The sequence below is a fragment of the Alternaria ventricosa genome (genome assembly GCF_023758065.1).
Source record: "Alternaria ventricosa strain BMP 2768 chromosome Unknown scaffold_38, whole genome shotgun sequence".
In the NCBI taxonomy this organism is placed as follows: domain Eukaryota; kingdom Fungi; phylum Ascomycota; class Dothideomycetes; order Pleosporales; family Pleosporaceae; genus Alternaria; species Alternaria ventricosa.
In genome coordinates, this window is record NW_026055718.1 from 64,170 (window position 1) to 82,350 (window position 18,181).

Consider the following 18,181-nt stretch of genomic DNA (forward strand, 5'->3'; position numbering starts at 1 on the left):
CCGCTCGGGACCAGACTACGCCATCATGCACACTTCGCTACTTACTCGAGTCCTAGCTTGCAATATATGTCGTGTTCAGAAAACACATGGTCGCCCTCGCATGGATACTGTAGGGCTCTCACGGCCCTCGTTTGCGTCCCACTGTTTGACGCCATCGTCTTCTAGAAACATTTCTTGATGCCCTGACCATGTGCGGGAGACGCGTTTCTAGAACAACCGCTGACGAACAGTACAGTGGTCGACGACCCTGGGCTGGGCCGGTTGAGTCAGTTCGGCAGTCGATCCGATGTGCATCCTTCCTTCGCAAACGGTATACTTTGTCTTTCTAACGATCGGGATATTGCCGTCTGTGCGTGTTATCGTTCATGAGGAGTACTGCAGCTCAACACCCACAGAGCGGACCATCTGCTCTCTCTTCTTCAGGTCCAGACTCGCACCAAGAGTGAATAGCAGCTCCTTAATTCTGCCCTCCCACAACACTCCGATACGCCAATCCTGATCGACTCTAGCCTTCAGCACGCCGGATACATCGTCATCTGCAGAAGCTGTTGGGCGTTTCCAATCTGGACGCAACTTCTTGACCGCCCAATCTACGTCGGTCGTGCTGCGCAGACGCCAGAGTTCACACCCGAGCTGCAGCTCACTTTCATAGGAGTAGAAGTTGAAGTCGAAGCGGGAGGACAGGGCCAAGTTGGGGCCGGCCTTGACAGCATACGTGGAAGAGAGATTTCCCATCAACGGGTTGAGCGTGAGCGTCATGGTATACGGGAAGCCCGTATGGTTGGGTAGGGTGGCGAACCTCACCCCTGTGCTGATTCCCCCGCTCTTGTTGAGTATGCCATAGTACAGCTCTGCGCCTGCGCTGAAGCGACCATGCACAGGATCCACCTGCTCTGCAGCAACGGGTTCTACGGGCGCAACTCTGGGGCCTGGACCAAAGTTGTAAAGACCCCGGACGCCCATCAACGCCGAGTCTGTGCTGTACATGTATTCCGTGCTGTATTTGCCGAAGTCATTTTGCAGTAGCGTCAGGATCGTCCCGCCGTTGTTGAGATTGGAGTCGCTCACGGCGGCGATCCTCAGCTGTCGTGTAGGAGTGAGGCGGCGGAGGTACAGGGCTTCGAGCCTCTGCTGTGGTAGGAATATGCGCCCATACAACAGGGTGTCTGTCTCGACTCAGCGGGGGTACGGGAAGGCAGTGTCATCCAGCTCACTCTTGCGGTCTATCCGGCGGCCAGCATGCCAAACCTCCCACGACCACTTCTCGTCCGGTCTCCGCAACTCTTGCACATGCTTGTAGCCTCGTATCACGTTGTGGAGGTCGATGTGGGATGTCCTAAAGTCCTTCCGCAGTGGCAGCGACGAGTACAGATAGGATACTGAGCCGTCGACTACCCCCACACTGCCTAGGGTGTACGAGGTTGCGAAATTGGGGGCGGCGAGAGAGGAAATTTGCATGCGCAGCCCACGGGGTATGTCAAAGTCGAGCAATGCTGTCACCTAGAGTCAGCATCCAGTCCAGAACGCGACATCCAGTGTGACGTACCTCGTGCCGACGCGTTCAATGCGCCATAGGAATTGTCGACGTTCCAGCCCGATGCCTCGTAGAATGCATGCTGCACACTGTCCATGAAATCCAACATCGCTGTGTTATCGACTGATCATCTCGAGCGGACTGGGGTGAGGTTGAGTGCGTAGACTTTGGACAGCGCGAGAGCGACATCTGGATCCACAGCGGAGCAGCCGCGGTTGCACCAATCGGGGGTTCGCCAAAATCCCCGCTCAATTTTTTGGAAGTCGCGACCGCAACTTCGAACTTTTTCCTGAGCGCAACCACCAACCACAACACCCCCGAAATACCGCCACCATGCCCAAATCCAAGCGCCAGAAGGTCGTGCATCTTACCAAGACGGACAAGAAGGGCAAGGAGCTGTCCTTGAAGCTCTTTGCCAATGTCCAGGAAGCGGCGGATAACTTTGAGCACATCTTCGTCTTCGCCGTAGAGAACATGCGCAACTCGTACCTGAAGGAGGTCCGCCAGGAGTTCGCAGACAGCCGGTATGTCTTCGGGAGCGCTCTCATCCAATGCGCGCAACGCTAACGAATGCGCAGATTCTTCTTCGGAAAGACCAAAGTCATGGCGAAAGCGCTTGGCCTGTCCCCCGCAGAAGAGCACCTCTCGAACCTCTCCGAGCTCACCAAGCACCTCAACGGCAATGTCGGACTCTTTTTCACCAACCGCGAGCCCAGCGAAGTCATCGAGTACTTTGCCAACTACTCGCAAACCGACTTTGCGCGCGCCGGTGTTGTCGCTACACAGACCTTCACAGTACCCGCTGGTGTAGTCCACTCAAGAGGTGGAGAGATTCCCGAAGAGGAGGACGTGCCGCTGCCGCACAGCATGGAGACTACCATCAGGAAATGGGGCATGCCAACGAGGCTGGACAAGGGCAAGATTATCTTGGATGTGCCGTACACCATCGCCGAGGAGGGCAAGGTCATGAACAGTCATCAAACAGCGCTGCTGAAGATGTTCGGTGTGGCCATGGCAGACTTCAAGATCGATCTCAAGGCCTACTACACCAAGGCGACTGAGCAGGTTACAGAGGTCGGAGCTATGGAGGAGTAAGAACAAGCAAGATCAGCTTAGTTCAGTTGCATTATGACGGCGTTTCTTAGGCGTTCGGTTCGACCAGGGAAAAGTATGCTAGACGACTTTGACAGAAAGCTCGAGTCAACCCACGAGCACATCACAATATACCCTATTATGTTGGTCTTCAACCTCGCTAGACCTCTGCGCGACTGGCTTTAATGGCATACTGCATATATTTTTCAGTCGCCTATACTCTACTGAAAGAATATTAAAACCTGCTACAGCATCGCTAATCCAGCTAAAAGACCCCCTGCAATAGCTCCAAATGTCTCAGGGTAGTTCGCAACACCTGCACCCGTCTCGGCCGGGGCCGACGCACTTGCCGAAGTCTCATCCGCTGTAGGAGTCGCCGTGCGCGAAGTCCTGACCGATGTGGATGAGTGTGTGGAAGAATGTGTCGAGGTATGCGAGGTTGTAGAGTTGCGCGACAGCGTTGAAGTCGAGAGCGTCGAGTTGGCCATAGCGCTGCTAGACATGGAGATCATGACTGTGCTGCCGGAAGGTGTGAGAGTCGGTAAGTTTGAAAGTACCGGAGCGGACTCGGTGACGGAGGGATAGACGATGGTGCTAGGGCCAAAGAAAGGCGCCGTGTCCGGGTCGAACATTGGGCCGGTATCTACATCGGATGCTTGATTAGAGTTGAGATTCCAGGCATACTACATGCAAAACTATTGCCGTCGACCAAACTTACAGCTTGAGGTTGAGGCATCTTGCGCAAGCGCGGCGACCACCAGGCCAAACAAGGCAACGAGCACCTTCATACTTTCTTTCTTGCTACCCAACTTGTCGCGTTGTGATGCACTAGTAACGGCAGTCGGCAGTCGTGAAACTCAATAGTGATGCTGGCGGAACCTCGAACGTGTAGTGACGAAGATAATAAAATGTATTAGGAAAGAGCGAAAGAGTCAAAAGTAAGGATCGACCGACGACTACGACCGCGATGGAAAGTGAAGCCCAGCACGCGCGCGCATCACGTAGGACCAGAAAACTGGTTCTCAGGGACTTTTAATCCCCATTCACTCTACCTTGCCCCCGTCAGCCTGTTCTGGCCCTCCGCCCCTATAGAGAAGGATCTCGTAAAGAACAAGCATATCAATACTCTCCCGCAACCCGCCCAATGATGGCCGCCCAGTCAGCGTGCCCAGAGGTCTGGTCATCTCCGTGGGGCTAGACGTGTTTCGGATGGGGGCTCGTGTTCTCGTGTCTACATGGCTGCGAGCCCGAAAGTTAGTGGCGCCTAGTCCTATTGACGCGAGACTGGCGCGGTGAATCTATGGATTGGACTTGGGGCAGTCTAAAGGGTAGAAGTGAGCAGCTGATGCGCGCGATGGGGGCTTGCTTTTTTGGGTGATGTCGATGGATGGCGTTGTGAATGGATGCTAGTGAGCGTTGGAGGCGCGCGTGAGTGGAGATACCCCACATGGCGCCCCTGATGGCTTGGCAGGTACAAGCGGGCGAGCAAGCGATGTGAGGACGCGTGCATGACGTGCTTCTTTTTCTGAGCCTGCAGCACCACCGCGGAGCCTGAGACCGCTATCACACAACTGACTCTGCTATACGAAATGACCCCGCGGATCGTTAGGTCTGGATTCGGTTCACAAATACAATAGGCCTTGCATGGCCACTGCGGCTGCGGCGTCGAGCAAACTGGATGAATTGTCTAGGTATCATCACTTCATCTGTTCTCGAACATTTGTCTTGATCTCACTCGCATGTCTTGCATGGAGTATAACACCAAGTTGCTTGCTAACAATGAAAATGTCTCGGTACTCAGCGCATATAATGCAGTATTCATGTACAGGCAGTAGCGGTACAGCCAAAAGCGAACATCACCTGACCAAAACTTACAATGAACTATCAGATCGGGAACAGCCCGCTCGGGGGCCTCGGTATGATGGCAACCCGTCTCATCGAGCGAGGCGAGCTCATACACACGGAAACTGCCTTGGTCTTTTGCAATACCAACTATCCGCAAACCCAATGGTTGCTACCAGGTACTGCCAACACATTTTTTGCTGCTCAGCGAGCAGCTCCGAGTGTGTTGCAAGAAGCCGTGACCCAGCTCGAACCAGCGCAGCAAACAGTATTTCGTGCACTGGGTCCACAACCAGGTCTTAGCAACACACGGGACCGAGTCGTTCGACGTTTTGAACACAATGCGTACGACTTTGATAGTGTCAACAACCCTCGCCGGATACACCTCGCGGTGTATGAGACCTTCAGCCGTATCAACCATTCTTGTGTTCCGAACGCTGCTCTTGAGATCTGGCCAAGGCGCACGGAGTTTCCAGAAGGCCAGGCCAGACTGATAGCAACCAGAGCAATCCTAGCGGGAGACGAGATCTTCGTGAACTACATGCCTAATAATTGGATGGATCACCACGCGACAAGGGTGGCAGCTTTGAGCAGCCATTGGGGATTCAATTGTACATGCGTTGGGTGTACGGACCCTTTCATACCTATGGATACGTCTGCTCGTAATCTGGCAGCCACCTACCACGCCGCAATCGGGACTATGGCAACTGCAGTGACTGAGGAACAGAAGACTAGCAGTATCATGCACATAGAGACCTACATCAAAGCCCTTGTTTCGCTGGGTATATGGGACGACAAACTGTCTCTCGCGTAAGTTGGGCCATTCAGCTTTCATGTCATTGTTGCTAACAGGATTGAAACATAGTTGTCTAGAGCTCGCTCGACTCCACTTCGGTGAGCAGGATTACTTGAAGGCAGCGTCATCCGCTTATGCTGGTTCGTTAGTTGAGAAGAATTTCTACTCTCGAGATCTTAATCCACAGCTGAGTGAGTTGTTCTTAGAGTGTCATCAGCGCGACGACAGGTCGCGCGTCGAGTACAACAAGTCCGCCATAGGTCCTTATCCGCTAACATAGCGTGTTCGTTCCTGTATTCCGTCTATGTAGTGTATATACCATTTTGCTTTTCACATATCGAATCGTTGTGTTCCTTTCCATACAACGAGTAGTTCAATGGTTCTTTCTCATTGCTAAATCCTGTTTGTGCCTTTAAACTAGCAAACTCTCGCTGCTGGCAGGATAAAAGGTTGACCTGACTTTTCCTCACGAGTTTTTCACATTTCCCACATCGATCAAAGTTACCGACTCCAGGATAGTCAATGGCAGCAACCCCGCCTCCGCCACCAGTCACTGGGGTAGAGATCGTCAAGGGTGAAGGCCTTGTAGCACAGCAACAGTTTGAAAGGGGCGCTCTCATCCTCACAGAAGATCCGCTGGTCATGTGCGACACAGGCAAAGGATTCAGTACTTGGGACAAAGAAGCCGGTGCTTTCTACCAAGAACAGCACGAATACAGTAAGTCAATATTGTGGAAAGCATTCAATAACCTCGAACTTTTCGACCAAGGAGTCTTCAACACCCTCTACACTACCAAACGCAAGGCGTCAAAGCTAGAGTATGTCGTGGATGCATTTCGACACAACGGATTCCAGTTCGGCTTTCGCAACGTGAACAACGCTCACGTCATCCTCTACCGTTTCATCTGCGCAGCCTACCACTCCTGCATCCCTAATGCAACGGTCATGATCAACGAATTCGCTCCCGATGAAACGCTTCACCCAGGCCAAGCTCGACTAGTTGCTACACGCGAGATACCCGCCGGTAGCCCGATCGTAATCGACTACATCCCGAAGCTCTGGAAAGAGGACAGCGCCGCTCGCCAACAGGCTCTAATGGCGCGTTGGGGTTTCGACTGCAATTGCGAAGGGTGCAAGCCTGCAAAAGCCGTGATGGATGCATCGGAGCGGAGTATCTGCAGGACGTATCATGAAAAAGGTCTTCGCTTGAGCGCAGCAGAACTTCGTCTCTATATCGGGTTCATGAGTAAGCTGGGCAAGTGGGACAAAGATCTATCGCGGCTGTGGGTTTGCAAACCTAATTGCGTATCGACGACGTGCTAATATTTGGTATACAGATGTCTTCGACTGGCACACGACCACGAGACCCGCGACGAGTATAGAGAAGCAATGCATATTGCTCAAAGTGGCCTTCTCGTGGAGCAGCACTTCTACTTGAAATGTCACTATGGCGAACTGTCAAGAATATGCGCTGACTGTTTTCTGGAAGACAGAAACTTGCAAGCTGAGTACCGAGAGACTGAGAGGGCTGCTCGTATCTTCCTGGAGTAACGTTTTGCGGGAGTGGATTTGGATCACCCACTACTAAGTTGTCACATGGGAAGATAGTATTGAGCTTGGCTATGTAACATATATTGGTTTAATACCTCCGATGTGCCCACCGGAGGCGAAGGAATTGTAACGATATGTGATACTGTTTTAGACTAGAAGAAAGGCACCCCGACGCGAAGAGTTGAGTAGAAGCAGCACCTCTGCCAGAACGTATCGCCGAAAGACCGACACACCCATAAGAAAAGAAAAAGCATCAAGAAGAGAAGCGAGAAAGAAGAGCAAGCGTATCACCTAGTACCCACCATAACCTCCGCGTCGCCCACCCAACGGCACCCTAGCATGCCACTCATCATCATGATCATACTGAAAGGCCGAGTCCCTCCTGCCCATCATGTTCGAGCGTCGGGCTGATCGCTCTTTCTTGTCCTGGATGTGCTCAAGCGCCGCATGGATGTCATTGATTGCGTATCGCGCATCTAGTTCGTCTTGGTCTCCAATCGCGCGCGGCTGGGGGTAGCTGTAGCCTGGCTCGTGCCTATCTGCGAGGTACGATGCTGCGCGCACTGGCTTGGGTGGGAAGTGCGATTGCGCAAAGGGGTTATGGAGGTTGGGTGGGTTGGCCATGGTTGCGCGGCGGTTTGGCAGGCTTGGCCGAGTAGTGTGAGTTGGGTAATCATCGAAGTATGACTCATGCTCATGTATGTGTGCGCGTGGGCTTCGGGGGTGTGGGTAGTCGTCCACTGTCTCCTTGTGGTATCTGACCTTCTGTACTCGACGGTGGTCAATATCTTCGTCGTAGATGTGGCTGGGGTGCGGCTGGCCGAATGGGTTGGGAGACCTTCTTCCGTAAGAGACCTTCTGGCGACGATGAACGTGCGTGAAAGAAGGGCGGCGGCGTATAGGAGTGTCAAAGATACCATCATCTGCTGTGTGGACAGATGTAGTGTTCATAGACTCGGTGCCGCTTCCACGCTCTGATGATGAGTTGGAGGTCTCCCTAGCCATGCCGTGCGAGGAGTAGTACTTTCCAGATCTCTTCTTCTTCTCGTTGGAGAGGCCAACTGGTGAGGCATTGCCGGAGCGTGTTCGGTCTTCCACGATATTGTTGGTGCTCAAGTGGATATGAACAGGCGGGACTTTGTTGTGAGAAGACCGAGAAGATTCGGTAGTGAAAGACTCTGGGCTATGCCTCCCATTGCGTTGATCATCAATTATGTCTGAAGTGCGGTGTCGACGGGTAGTCTTCGCAATATATGGATCGACGTTGTTCTTGCGCGCACGGCTTCGGCTACGACTGCGACTGAGGGCTCTAGCTTTGCTGAGCGATCGATGCCTCTGAGTCTTCTTCGATCTCTTGCCGGGCCGCTGACGTCCTCGTCCACGTCGATCAACATCTATGTGATCATGTTCAATGTTGACAAAGCTGGAATCTTCCGACTCAGACTCCCAGGAGTCACTGTCGGACGATGAGCCGGAAACATCACGACGAACCCTGTGGTTTTTCTTCTGATGTCTGAGGTGATCAGGGTTCAAGCCTGGGACGTGCCTCATGCCAACTGGCGGCATATGCATTTGGTCCGGAAACGCACCAGGCATTGGCATTTGACCAAAGGGCGGGCCATGGTGCTGGCCATGAGGAGGCAGAGGAAGCTGCACGGGCGCACCCGGCATGGGTTGGCCCGCTCCACCATGCGGCGGGGGTGGTGGACGACCCATGTCGTGTGGTGCAGGCATCCCCGGAGGCGGGGGTGGTGGACGACCCATGTCGTGTGGTGCAGGCATCCCCGGAGGCGGGGGTGGAGGAGGAGGACCTCCAGGAATTGCCATTGGGTTCATGTGGCCCGGGTTTGGAGGATGCTGTCCGAAGTTCTGGCCGCCAGGGTGTTGTGATTGCTGCTGTTGGGGAGGTCTTTGTTGCTGTGGCATGTTTTGGCCGGGGTTGTTAGACGGGTTCGGGAACTGTTGACCTTGCGAGTTTCCTGGTTGCTTGTTCCTGTTTGCATCTTGGGGTACATTGCCCGCACCTCCGACCACAGCTCTCGCTTGCACGGGCTCTTGAAACCCAGAAGGTTCGGTCTCCAGAATGATGTCTACACGCACCAGCTGCCTTTCGCGACGGTTGACCGAGCGCCATTTGTTCACAACGCTTGCGATTCTGTACTGGATGGTTCTGTTGTACCTTGCAAGCTCAACGTTCTGGTCCTCAACGAGCTCGTTGATGATCCGGCGACAGTTAGGGGAAGGGATATCGTTCAACGCCTTCTTGACGTTACCATGGTTTCGACGAAACTTGTGCAGTTCGCTGTGGAGTTCCTGGAGTGCGACGTGTTGCTGCTCAGGTGCAGCATCCTCCCAGGAAGTGGCGTTTCTTGGCTTCTCTAAGATGAAGGAGGCCAATTGGGGATCGTAGTTGGCGTATGGGTTTAGAGGTTGCTGTTGGGGCTGAGCTGGCCTCTGTTGGGTCTGTCCAAAGTTCTGCTGTTGTCCAGAGCTCTGCTGCTGCCCATTCGGGACTTGTCGTGGTTGGCTGACATTCTGATGTTGATGGGGTACATGACCCTGGTACTGTGCCTGCTGTGGAGTCGCCATTGAACGATTCGTAGAGGTTATGGGAGGGATATCTTCAACGAAGAAAGTATAGCCGATGGCTAGATGCTCAAGTGACTGAACACTTGATGCCGATGATCGAAGCAAGCAGAGCAATGTGATGAAGACACGGGAAGTGAATGACAGGGCGAACTAGAAAGTCCAAGGCAGAAACAGGAGGACGTTGACCGAAGATATAGATTGGGAAATTTCTTGTCATACTGCAAGATTGTAGCTCTTGATCTTTGCCCGGAGCAGTAGTAACACTTTGTTGATGCAAGCGAGGTTGTGGTCCTTCTAGGAGTACAACAGCCACATGCAGTCGTTTCTCCGGGGGGTATACATGAAACAAGCGTTAATTGGTCGTCTCGAAGGGCACTCGCAAGCCCCACTTGAGGGTGATATCAAGGCTCTCACCGGTCTAAGCCACCAGGCTGAGGGGGACAAACAGGCAAATAACCCCGCCCTCTTGCGTGAACGCGCAGCATAGCTTCGTTGCTACACGTCTTGAGGCTCAACTTTGACCGGACCAGTTAAAGGTCGTATAAAATATGCATCAGCCATGCGCATGCATATTTGAGGACTCATAGCGGCTGCCTGTTGTTGCATGCAGCCTGATGGTGGTGGTGTTTGGATAAGGTCGCATATGCATTACAGCTGCAATCGTTGAGAAGCTTCGCGAATGATTGATGTAACTTTTGCCGTTTTTTGCCTGCCCTCCGTGGAGCTGAATACATGAAGTCGTCGAGGTGTGAGGAACGTTCACGGTGCCAGTGCGGAAGAAGCGATCATTGATTGACCACGCTAACGGGGCGTCATGACCCCGCTTTTGATCCGTGCACGGCTCAACACCCCCTTTCGCCTCGAGCCCAGGTGCCAGCCAAAAGAAGGCAACTGACCACTACAAGCCACCATCGCAAGGTGTACGGGAAAGATGAGGACCCTTTCTTTGAGTAACGAGTATCGATGGCTGAGACAGCGTCCTGCTGACGTCCAACCCGCCTGCTTGCCCTTCGTTCCGCTCGGCCAACGCATCCAATCACCACCCACAAGTCGAGGTAAGAACCCGCTGGTTACGCCAAAGTCTTTCAGTCACTGGTAGTTGTACCTGGTGATACGCATGTAGACCCCTTATCTGTGTCTGCACTTATACCACTCAGCCCGGCTTGCATCACTGCTGCGCGTGTCGTATGTCAAACATTTTGGTACATCGCCCTTTGGTGTATCGCAGTGCGATTCGATCTTTCCAGCCGATCCTAATCCGCCTACACTCCAACATGGACTCCAGACCGTTCTTCGGTGCGGCTCAGCGCGCGTTCGCGCAGCGTCGATCTACTACTGCACATCGCGTTGCTGTCGACCTGTTTACTGCAGTTCGACGCCCTTCCATGCACCTCGTGCCGCCCTCCAATCTTCAGCTCTCTATCCAGCCAATGTCCTTCTTGCCGGAAGCTCGCGGATTCGATCGCTTTTGGAGGCCTATCGAACACACCGGATCCACCGCGCATGACATGCATATACGCGGCTGGATGACATCTTTGACACGCAGCCTTATGCACGTTTGGGTTGCAACACCACAACCGTGTTCCAGAATCGGTTCCAATAGGTGCGAGCGACTGCAGCTCTTACGAGTAGCCGCGATAGATATACAACATCGTTACACTTCCTGATCTTCGCTCACCGGACGCAGACACGCTCTCGCTCATGCACTTCTATCATGAAGATCCTCCATATCAGTGTCTCGGACCGGATATGTCGGCTTGAACCATCTCTCCTGCGTTTTGAGGAGCATGACCAAGTCTCCGGCCCGAGCAAGCAGTCACACAAGTGCGTTCTGTTAGAAACCATGCGCCCACAAACAGCCACCTGAGCAAGGATGCGATCCTGCACCGGATTTGATAGCTACAGATCTGCTAACGAACAGATTGAAGCCCGCCGGAAGCACGGAATATCTTGATCGGTATGAAATTACTCTCCGAGCCACACGGCACTTGAGAGGCTCGGCATCTCGCTGGTACGATCTGCGGGTACGTACATATCTGAGACACGGGCGAGCATCACGGCTTGCCTACCACCCCGCACGATCGCAGCAATCCGCCGACTCGGTAGCGTTGCCTTGACCGCCAGATTGATCCTTCGACGGCCAAGCTCTTACATCCGGCAGGCCGCGGCAGAGGCAAGATGGCGTGGCATTACAGGACGATCTTAATCACGCTTTCGGTTACACACTCCGAAGCAGTGACTGACAGCTTGCGATCAACACTAGACGATCCGATGAGAGCATGTTGGGATGACCTTCCAGCAGCCAGAGACAGGTTTCTTGACAAGTTGATCCGTCGGGCGATATGCAATGCATGCGCGGGGGTGTCATGGTGTGTCACATAACCAGCGTCGCAGAGCCTCAGAAAGTTACGATGGCAGCCTGGTTCGTTTTCGTGTCGCCAACAACTGCCTGCTTCGCTTGCAAATCATGCATGAAGGGTCCCGAAGGACCATGAGCGAGGAGCATACGGATATTTCTCGCCTCAGAACGGGGTCTTCGAACACGATGCATACTGGATAAAGTGCGCGCCTGATAGTACGTAACGACAAACATGACCGACCTGTGGCCATGGTCTTGCCTTCTATCTTGCCACAGGCAAATTCACATGCGTGCCTTGCCGCTTGAACCTAAGCGTTCGAGCGCCCCACTTCTCTTTGGATTGGTCTAGTTCGAAAACGTCCTCCCAAGGCTCGCCGATATCGACTTCATCCTGCTGGGACACGTTCGTCCAAGCGTCATCAACTTCCGACGCACTGCTGACGATCTTGATACCCATCTTCTCCGCAATTTTTCTGACATCTTTGGCAGCTTGCTCTGCGCTTTCGTATTCGCTCTTCCAGGCTTTGAGCAGGACACTTCCAAGCCTAGCCTCTTCTAACACTTGAAGCTGATCACGCCAATCTTTTGCTGGCTTCGGTGGGCCGCCTTCAGGTGAAGAGAATGGGTCCCAATCTATGCCCCGTTTGCAGTGCGCTTCGGCCGTGTGAGTATTCGTCATAAGTCCCCAGACAAAGGTCGCCCAGTAGAACCTATGGCGGAATGATGCAGTCAGCGAAGCGTCCCACGTAGGCCTTGGCTGATGGGAGAGCGATGATTACTCACAGGGACTCACGATGACTTCCACACGTTCGAGGAAAGTCCGTGGGATAGTCGTCGTAGTATATAGCACCGCCATCTCCCACCCATTCACAGGTATCCCAACCACCGGAAAAGTCTTCCGGTATCTCTTCGCTCTCATCATCGCTCTCGCCCTCACTCTCGTCTACAGGATATTCTGAGATTGGAGCTCCGGCAGCACACCATTCCTGGACCCTTCGCTCTCGTCTCTCGTACCGCTTCTCCTTTTTCCAAGCCTCTCGTCTACTATCGGCATCAAGCTCTGGCCCATCAACACTAATGAAACCTGAGATAGCCAGTGAATAATCGGGTCGCAACCACACATTGGTAGACGAGAAGAACGTCAGGTATACAGAGCGAGAGTGGAGGTAGCTGATGGCGGATAGCGACTGTAAGGCCCACCGATAGTACAGGGCCAGCATGATGCGATCCTCTCTTGAAGGCTCTTTAGGAACAGGCAAAGTCATGGCAGGAAGATCGCCCCAGTGGGGCCCTGGTTCAAGTCTTTCGACGATCACTCCGTTGCCGGCGTCGCTATACACAAGGCCGGTACGCCTGCCATCGCGTTAATGGAAGTTAAGCACTGTTTTTAAACCCTACATACCGAACAATCCTTGGATGCCCTTCGCCAAGAAGCTCATAAGCTTTCCGTAGCCGTTTGATCGCCCATCCTGGTCTAGCCCTTGTGTCCTCATCCTCATCTTTCGGTTCGTAGATGATGATGCTCTTCCCATCTTTGTGAGGTACTGCGCATGCATGGTCCCAGAACTCGCAGTACCATCTTCTCGTGTCTTCTGGCTCTATGCTGGCTTCGGGGGGATAATATGGCGACTGCGTTGCGATGGTTCGCTCTTCATCTTGAGGCAATGGCCTATTAAGATATGAAAATGCCGAACCCATGAGGCAGCACGAGACAGAATCCTAGAAGTTCTGAACAGCGCTACACTGCGTACTTTATACACTGACCCAGGTGTTGCCGGTTGAGGCAAGCGCCATCGCGCCTCGTGAACCGTGCCAATGATGCCTGCTTGGCAGCCCCATCAAGCTTGCCCTAATCAGATCCAACTTTGAAACCCAGCTTCCCGTCCTTGAACTCGAACACATCCTCCCACTTCTCACCAATGTCAACCTCGTCGCCAGAGATGGTTATGCCCACCTCGACTGCTGCCAACTCGATATCACGAACAACCTCATCCACGCTGCCATATCGATTATTCCAAGCGCCAACCAGAACATGTCCCAATCTAGCTCTCTCTAGCTGCTGGAATAGCTTGCGCCGTTGTCTCTCATCGATAATGTTAGATATATTTGGCGAGTCTTCTCTCATGTAGCCTCCTTCCATGGGCCATGCAGGCTCCCATAGTCCACGAAAAGGCCCACGACGCGATGGCGACACAGCAGTGAAGTCGTTCGTCATGAGTCGCCAGACGAATGTAGCCCAGCAGAAGCTAGAGTGTGAAGATAGGGTCAGTAATCTTTTGTGCGTATACCGTGGTTCGCGCATACTCACAGGTCTGCCTTTACACTTCCTTGTACACCTCCTGTGTAGTAACTTTCATCAAAAGAATTCTCACCATGTACCATATCATATATCATGTCGTCGCCTGCCCACTCACCCTCGTCCCAACCGCAGCTAGCGGTGCTCTCTATCTCTCGCCCATTTTCATCTATGAAGTTAGCTTCTCGTCGGGCCGCCTGAGTGTCTTCTTCAGTATCTTTCCAGAGCTCATCCTCTATCTCCTGTGCACTAGCGCTGATGAATCCACCCACTGCGAGCGAGAAGTCCGGGCGTATCCACACGAGTTGCGATGAGAAGAACCCAATGCACATGGATCTAGCATGCATGAACCGAAAGGCAGAGAGTGCCTGTATCGCCCATCGGTAATATAGCGATAGCATGATCTTGTCGTCGTGCGACATCGTTCGCGCTACTACAGGCACTGTCATTGCAGGCACCTCAACCCTCTTGAGCTGGCCTGGTTCCAGCTTCTCAACGACTATGCCATCACCCGAAGTGCTGTACAGCGCGCCGATATACCTAAAAGATTGAGCGTGGCTAAGTACACGACGAGAGTCATACGTACCGAACGATCCGCGGGTGTGGTTCACCAAGGATCTCGTACGCCTTCCGCAAGCGCTTAATTGGCCAGCCATGCCTCGATCTGGGGTCTGGATAAAAGCCGTTGTCTTCAGCGCAGATGGGGGTGGATATGATGACTTTGTCCGTGTCTTGGTGTTGTACACAGTCCGCAACCTCAAACAGGCGTTCGTACCATATAGTGGGATTCGCTTCGACGGGGACAAGCTGACCGTTACGCACATACGGGTATCGAGTCAGGCCATCATAAGGAGGCCGAGAGTCTGGCTTTGAAGACTCGGGTGAGTTGATTGATGAGAATATGGAGCCCATGATAGTTTGCTGACGATGGATGTATTGTGGTATGCGCTATGAGAAAGCTGGTAAAGGGTATGGGTCCGGCAACCAGATATATGCGCTTCCAATGGGAACTTTCGCGTCCCTAACATCGCGAGCAAATTATAGCCGTGTAGATTGCGATGCATCATAGGCCAGTCTGGAGTGGCACGATAGAGAGACTGGATGAAGGGGCGACCCGAAATGGAAGGATCTGCGCTTAGTACAGAGATACCTGCTTGGCACATATAAAACCAACAAAGGCCACCAGGCACCGACTCAAGCTGTCGGAAATGAATTGTTACACCGAGTATTTCCGAGGATTAACGCGCGACTTCCAAAAATATTCCGCATCCTTATCGTCACACCCTTCCACCCACAAATTCACATGAACAACAGGCGCACAAGCCCCATCATAACTCCCATACTGCTCCACCGATTCCAAGAATATCTTCACACCCTTCGGTACATGGCTTGAATTGTCGCAGCCCGCGTTGTACAAATAAAGTAGCGACTCCCGAATTCTGTCTTTGATAAAAGGGCGATTCGCCCAGGCGTGGAACTGGACCACTACGTCGCGAACGAGCAACGGGCTACCGTCTTCCGTCTCGATGACGAAGTAGTTCCAGGCGTCTTCTAGGTTCTCGACCCCGTCTTCTGGTTCTTCGAAGCCGTCGCTCCAGATGTGGCATTCACTGGCGTGTACACCGAGGTCCTTTGCGGTGAAGATGAGTTTGTTGGCATTGGTTGTTGTTGCCGGTTGTAGGGCGAGGGGGTGGTCGGTTAGGTAGGCTCTGGAAGATGGGGAAGCGTCTTCGTTTTCTTCGGCGACTTGCACGCTCGATATGCCTGCTGGGTCTAGGACGGACCAGTAGAGGCGATCGAATGCGTTGTGGTTCATGATGCTCTTGTGTTCATCGGGGATAACGGGGGTAGGAAGTGGCATTGTGGAAGAATGAGAGTTAGGTATGAAGTTGTAGAGTTGTAGGGTAGCGAGATGGAGATATGAACATAGCGACGCGCGCGCAAACGACTATATACTCAGCGCGGCAAAATCTTAGGCTTGAGCAAAAGAGCTAGAAGACGAGAGCGCAGGCAGCAATCGAGCTAGAGGCGCTTGGTCTTCGTTCCTAGCGAGGCGAGGTGGGGCGTACGGCAAGTGTTGCCGTTGGCAAGAAGATGAGAATAAGAGAACATGCTTTAACTTGATATCAAAGGAGGCAGACCCAAATTCGAAATGTGATGGGAAGAAAATCCTCATTCACCTCGCCGGTCCCTCCAACGTATTCCGTCGACTAGGCATCCTCGGATCCCTCTTCCCCATCGTAACTTCAAGCGCCTGAATCAAAGCCGTGCCATCATACCTAACAAAGTTCTCGCCCTCATGTTTCTTCCCATATACACGAATTGGTTCAATGCCAATACTCTTCAGCTCGTCTCGGTCAACTGCCGGAGTGCCTGGCCCTTGGAGATGTATGATGTGCGTGACGTATTTCTTGTACTGACTCTTATCGAGTGGCCCGAACACGCTCTTGGAGTCTTCACATGCTTTCGCGATGGCAGCTATGAAATCAAGGGCGGAGTATGGGTTGGATGACGGTCCGGTCTCACGATCGATGGTCGAGTTGAGAATGAGGATCTTGTAGCGGATTGCGGGGTTGCTGATGGCTTCGCCGATACCTTTGAGAACCAATGAAGGGATGATGGATGTGTAGAGCGAGCCGATGCTGTATATGACAGCCTGCGCGTCGTTCAATGCATTGAGCACCGTTGGGTTCGCGGAAAGTCGGATCTCTTGGCCGTAAGGGTTGATGTACCACAGCCTTTCGATTCTGGCTGGAAGCTCCTCTTCATCCGCTTTAGAGAATGTGATGTATTGCTTTCGAAGAGTCGGTAAAGATCCGGGTAAATTGGCGTCTTCGATTCGATCGTGCTGTTCGGTCTCATCGATTATTGGTGCACCTCCCGATACCAGGGCTGTGGATATGGAAGGGTGTGAGATGGAGTTTTGGCCGGTGATGGTGTCACCGTTTGCGAGGCTGACTGAGATGTGATGTGTGAAGTTGGTGTTGATCGCCGGTAAGACTGATGTGTGGCTGGGCACGGAACAGATGCTGGAGAGTAGGTAGATGGCTGACTCAAACGACCCAGTGAAAAGTCGAGCGCTGTAAGTGTCAGCTACGAGGAGTTTGATGCGGGTAGGTGCGCTGAGGAGGATACGCTATGATAAACGTAACAGAGACGATGAAGTCGGAAATTGATCGATCATATGGATGGTACAAACCAAAATGAGTGCATGAATTACATACCCAGTAAGAAACAAGTTACCGATACTCGCACCTGAGAAGTCAAAACTCGACGAGGGCCGGCGACGCTTGACGATCTCGTATGCGACAACATTGAGTATCGATCGTATAAGCTCTTTCTTCGCCGTCGAGATGTTTGTCCAGAGTGCATGCTCAGCCTCTACAATCTGCAGCCATTCATCTCGGGCTGAAGACCGTTCTTTGGGTAGTCTGTGGTTGAAGAAAGTCTTGATAGCTGCTTTCTCGCTGTCATCGTGATCGGGGTCATCCGGGATTAGGCGGACAAGACGACCTAGGAAGGTTAACATCTAGATCATTGTTCTCGAAGAACATTCGCGTACTTCTCACATCGCCGATACCTGTGAACGTCAGTATTGGGTCGTTCCTGCCTCAGACGGCGCATACCTGGGCCTCCGAAGACGCGTATCAGCTCAGACGAGCTGCCGCCGTTATCACTGATAGGGATGACATAGCTCAGCGGGCATCTCTTGTCTTCTCTGACTTTCTTGAACACATCGACTAGATTGTTCGCAGCGCTTCCGCCCGAGAACACGACGATGCCTTTGCTTTTGAGGTTGCCGTTGGACATCGGCGAAGACGGCGTTGCGTGGTCGCCGTTAGGCGAAAGGAAGTTCTCGGCAGACATGGCAAGATGCGTGCAATGTTGGTTGACCACATGGGTCGTGGCGCGGGTTTTTCAAGTCATGGTGATGTTGACAGGGTGTTCGCAAAGGTGGATGCCTTTCCATGAGCTCAGAATAGCAGAGGCAGGAGTCATGCACTAATTCATTAGGGTGTCACGCGTTACGCGACTAGGAAATACCTCGCATTTTGAGCACAACTTGGCATAGGTGTTTGATTGAGATTTTGCATTTGTAGTTCGTATGAAATGAAGTTTGTA

At 52.8% G+C, this 18,181-nt stretch overlaps 7 protein-coding genes across 7 annotated transcripts; 2 read left to right on the plus strand and 5 right to left on the minus strand.

Annotated features, from left to right (window-relative positions):
- Positions 1 to 363: 363 nt before the first annotated feature.
- On the minus strand, positions 364 to 1,643 carry MDM10 (Mitochondrial distribution and morphology protein 10; the record flags this gene model as incomplete). The annotated part of the gene is made up of 3 exons (XM_049348793.1): positions 364 to 1,166; positions 1,215 to 1,493; positions 1,547 to 1,643. 3 exons carry the CDS (start codon positions 1,641 to 1,643, stop codon positions 364 to 366), a joined length of 1,179 nt encoding a protein of 392 aa, XP_049194026.1.
- Positions 1,644 to 1,867: 224 nt separating this feature from the next.
- J4E93_010918 (uncharacterized protein) lies at positions 1,868 to 2,629 on the plus strand (the record flags this gene model as incomplete). The annotated part of the gene is made up of 2 exons (XM_049348794.1): positions 1,868 to 2,058; positions 2,113 to 2,629. 2 exons carry the CDS (start codon positions 1,868 to 1,870, stop codon positions 2,627 to 2,629), a joined length of 708 nt encoding a protein of 235 aa, XP_049194027.1.
- A 3,157-nt stretch (positions 2,630 to 5,786) lies between these two features.
- On the plus strand, positions 5,787 to 6,815 carry J4E93_010919 (uncharacterized protein; the record flags this gene model as incomplete). The annotated part of the gene is made up of 2 exons (XM_049348795.1): positions 5,787 to 6,547; positions 6,602 to 6,815. 2 exons carry the CDS (start codon positions 5,787 to 5,789, stop codon positions 6,813 to 6,815), a joined length of 975 nt encoding a protein of 324 aa, XP_049194028.1.
- A 291-nt stretch (positions 6,816 to 7,106) lies between these two features.
- J4E93_010920 (uncharacterized protein) lies at positions 7,107 to 9,404 on the minus strand (the record flags this gene model as incomplete). Its single annotated transcript, XM_049348796.1, has 1 exon — positions 7,107 to 9,404. The coding sequence occupies one exon, from the start codon at positions 9,402 to 9,404 to the stop codon at positions 7,107 to 7,109; it is 2,298 nt and encodes a 765-aa protein (XP_049194029.1).
- A 2,621-nt stretch (positions 9,405 to 12,025) lies between these two features.
- J4E93_010921 (uncharacterized protein) lies at positions 12,026 to 13,461 on the minus strand (the record flags this gene model as incomplete). Its single annotated transcript, XM_049348797.1, has 3 exons — positions 12,026 to 12,473; positions 12,547 to 13,116; positions 13,166 to 13,461. The coding sequence occupies 3 exons, from the start codon at positions 13,459 to 13,461 to the stop codon at positions 12,026 to 12,028; spliced, it is 1,314 nt and encodes a 437-aa protein (XP_049194030.1).
- A 151-nt stretch (positions 13,462 to 13,612) lies between these two features.
- Positions 13,613 to 15,920, minus strand: J4E93_010922 (uncharacterized protein; the record flags this gene model as incomplete). Its single annotated transcript, XM_049348798.1, has 4 exons — positions 13,613 to 14,009; positions 14,072 to 14,599; positions 14,646 to 14,980; positions 15,549 to 15,920. 4 exons carry the CDS (start codon positions 15,918 to 15,920, stop codon positions 13,613 to 13,615), a joined length of 1,632 nt encoding a protein of 543 aa, XP_049194031.1.
- Positions 15,921 to 16,235: 315 nt separating this feature from the next.
- On the minus strand, positions 16,236 to 17,926 carry J4E93_010923 (uncharacterized protein; the record flags this gene model as incomplete). The annotated part of the gene is made up of 4 exons (XM_049348799.1): positions 16,236 to 17,139; positions 17,284 to 17,572; positions 17,622 to 17,639; positions 17,686 to 17,926. 4 exons carry the CDS (start codon positions 17,924 to 17,926, stop codon positions 16,236 to 16,238), a joined length of 1,452 nt encoding a protein of 483 aa, XP_049194032.1.
- Positions 17,927 to 18,181: the final 255 nt, after the last annotated feature.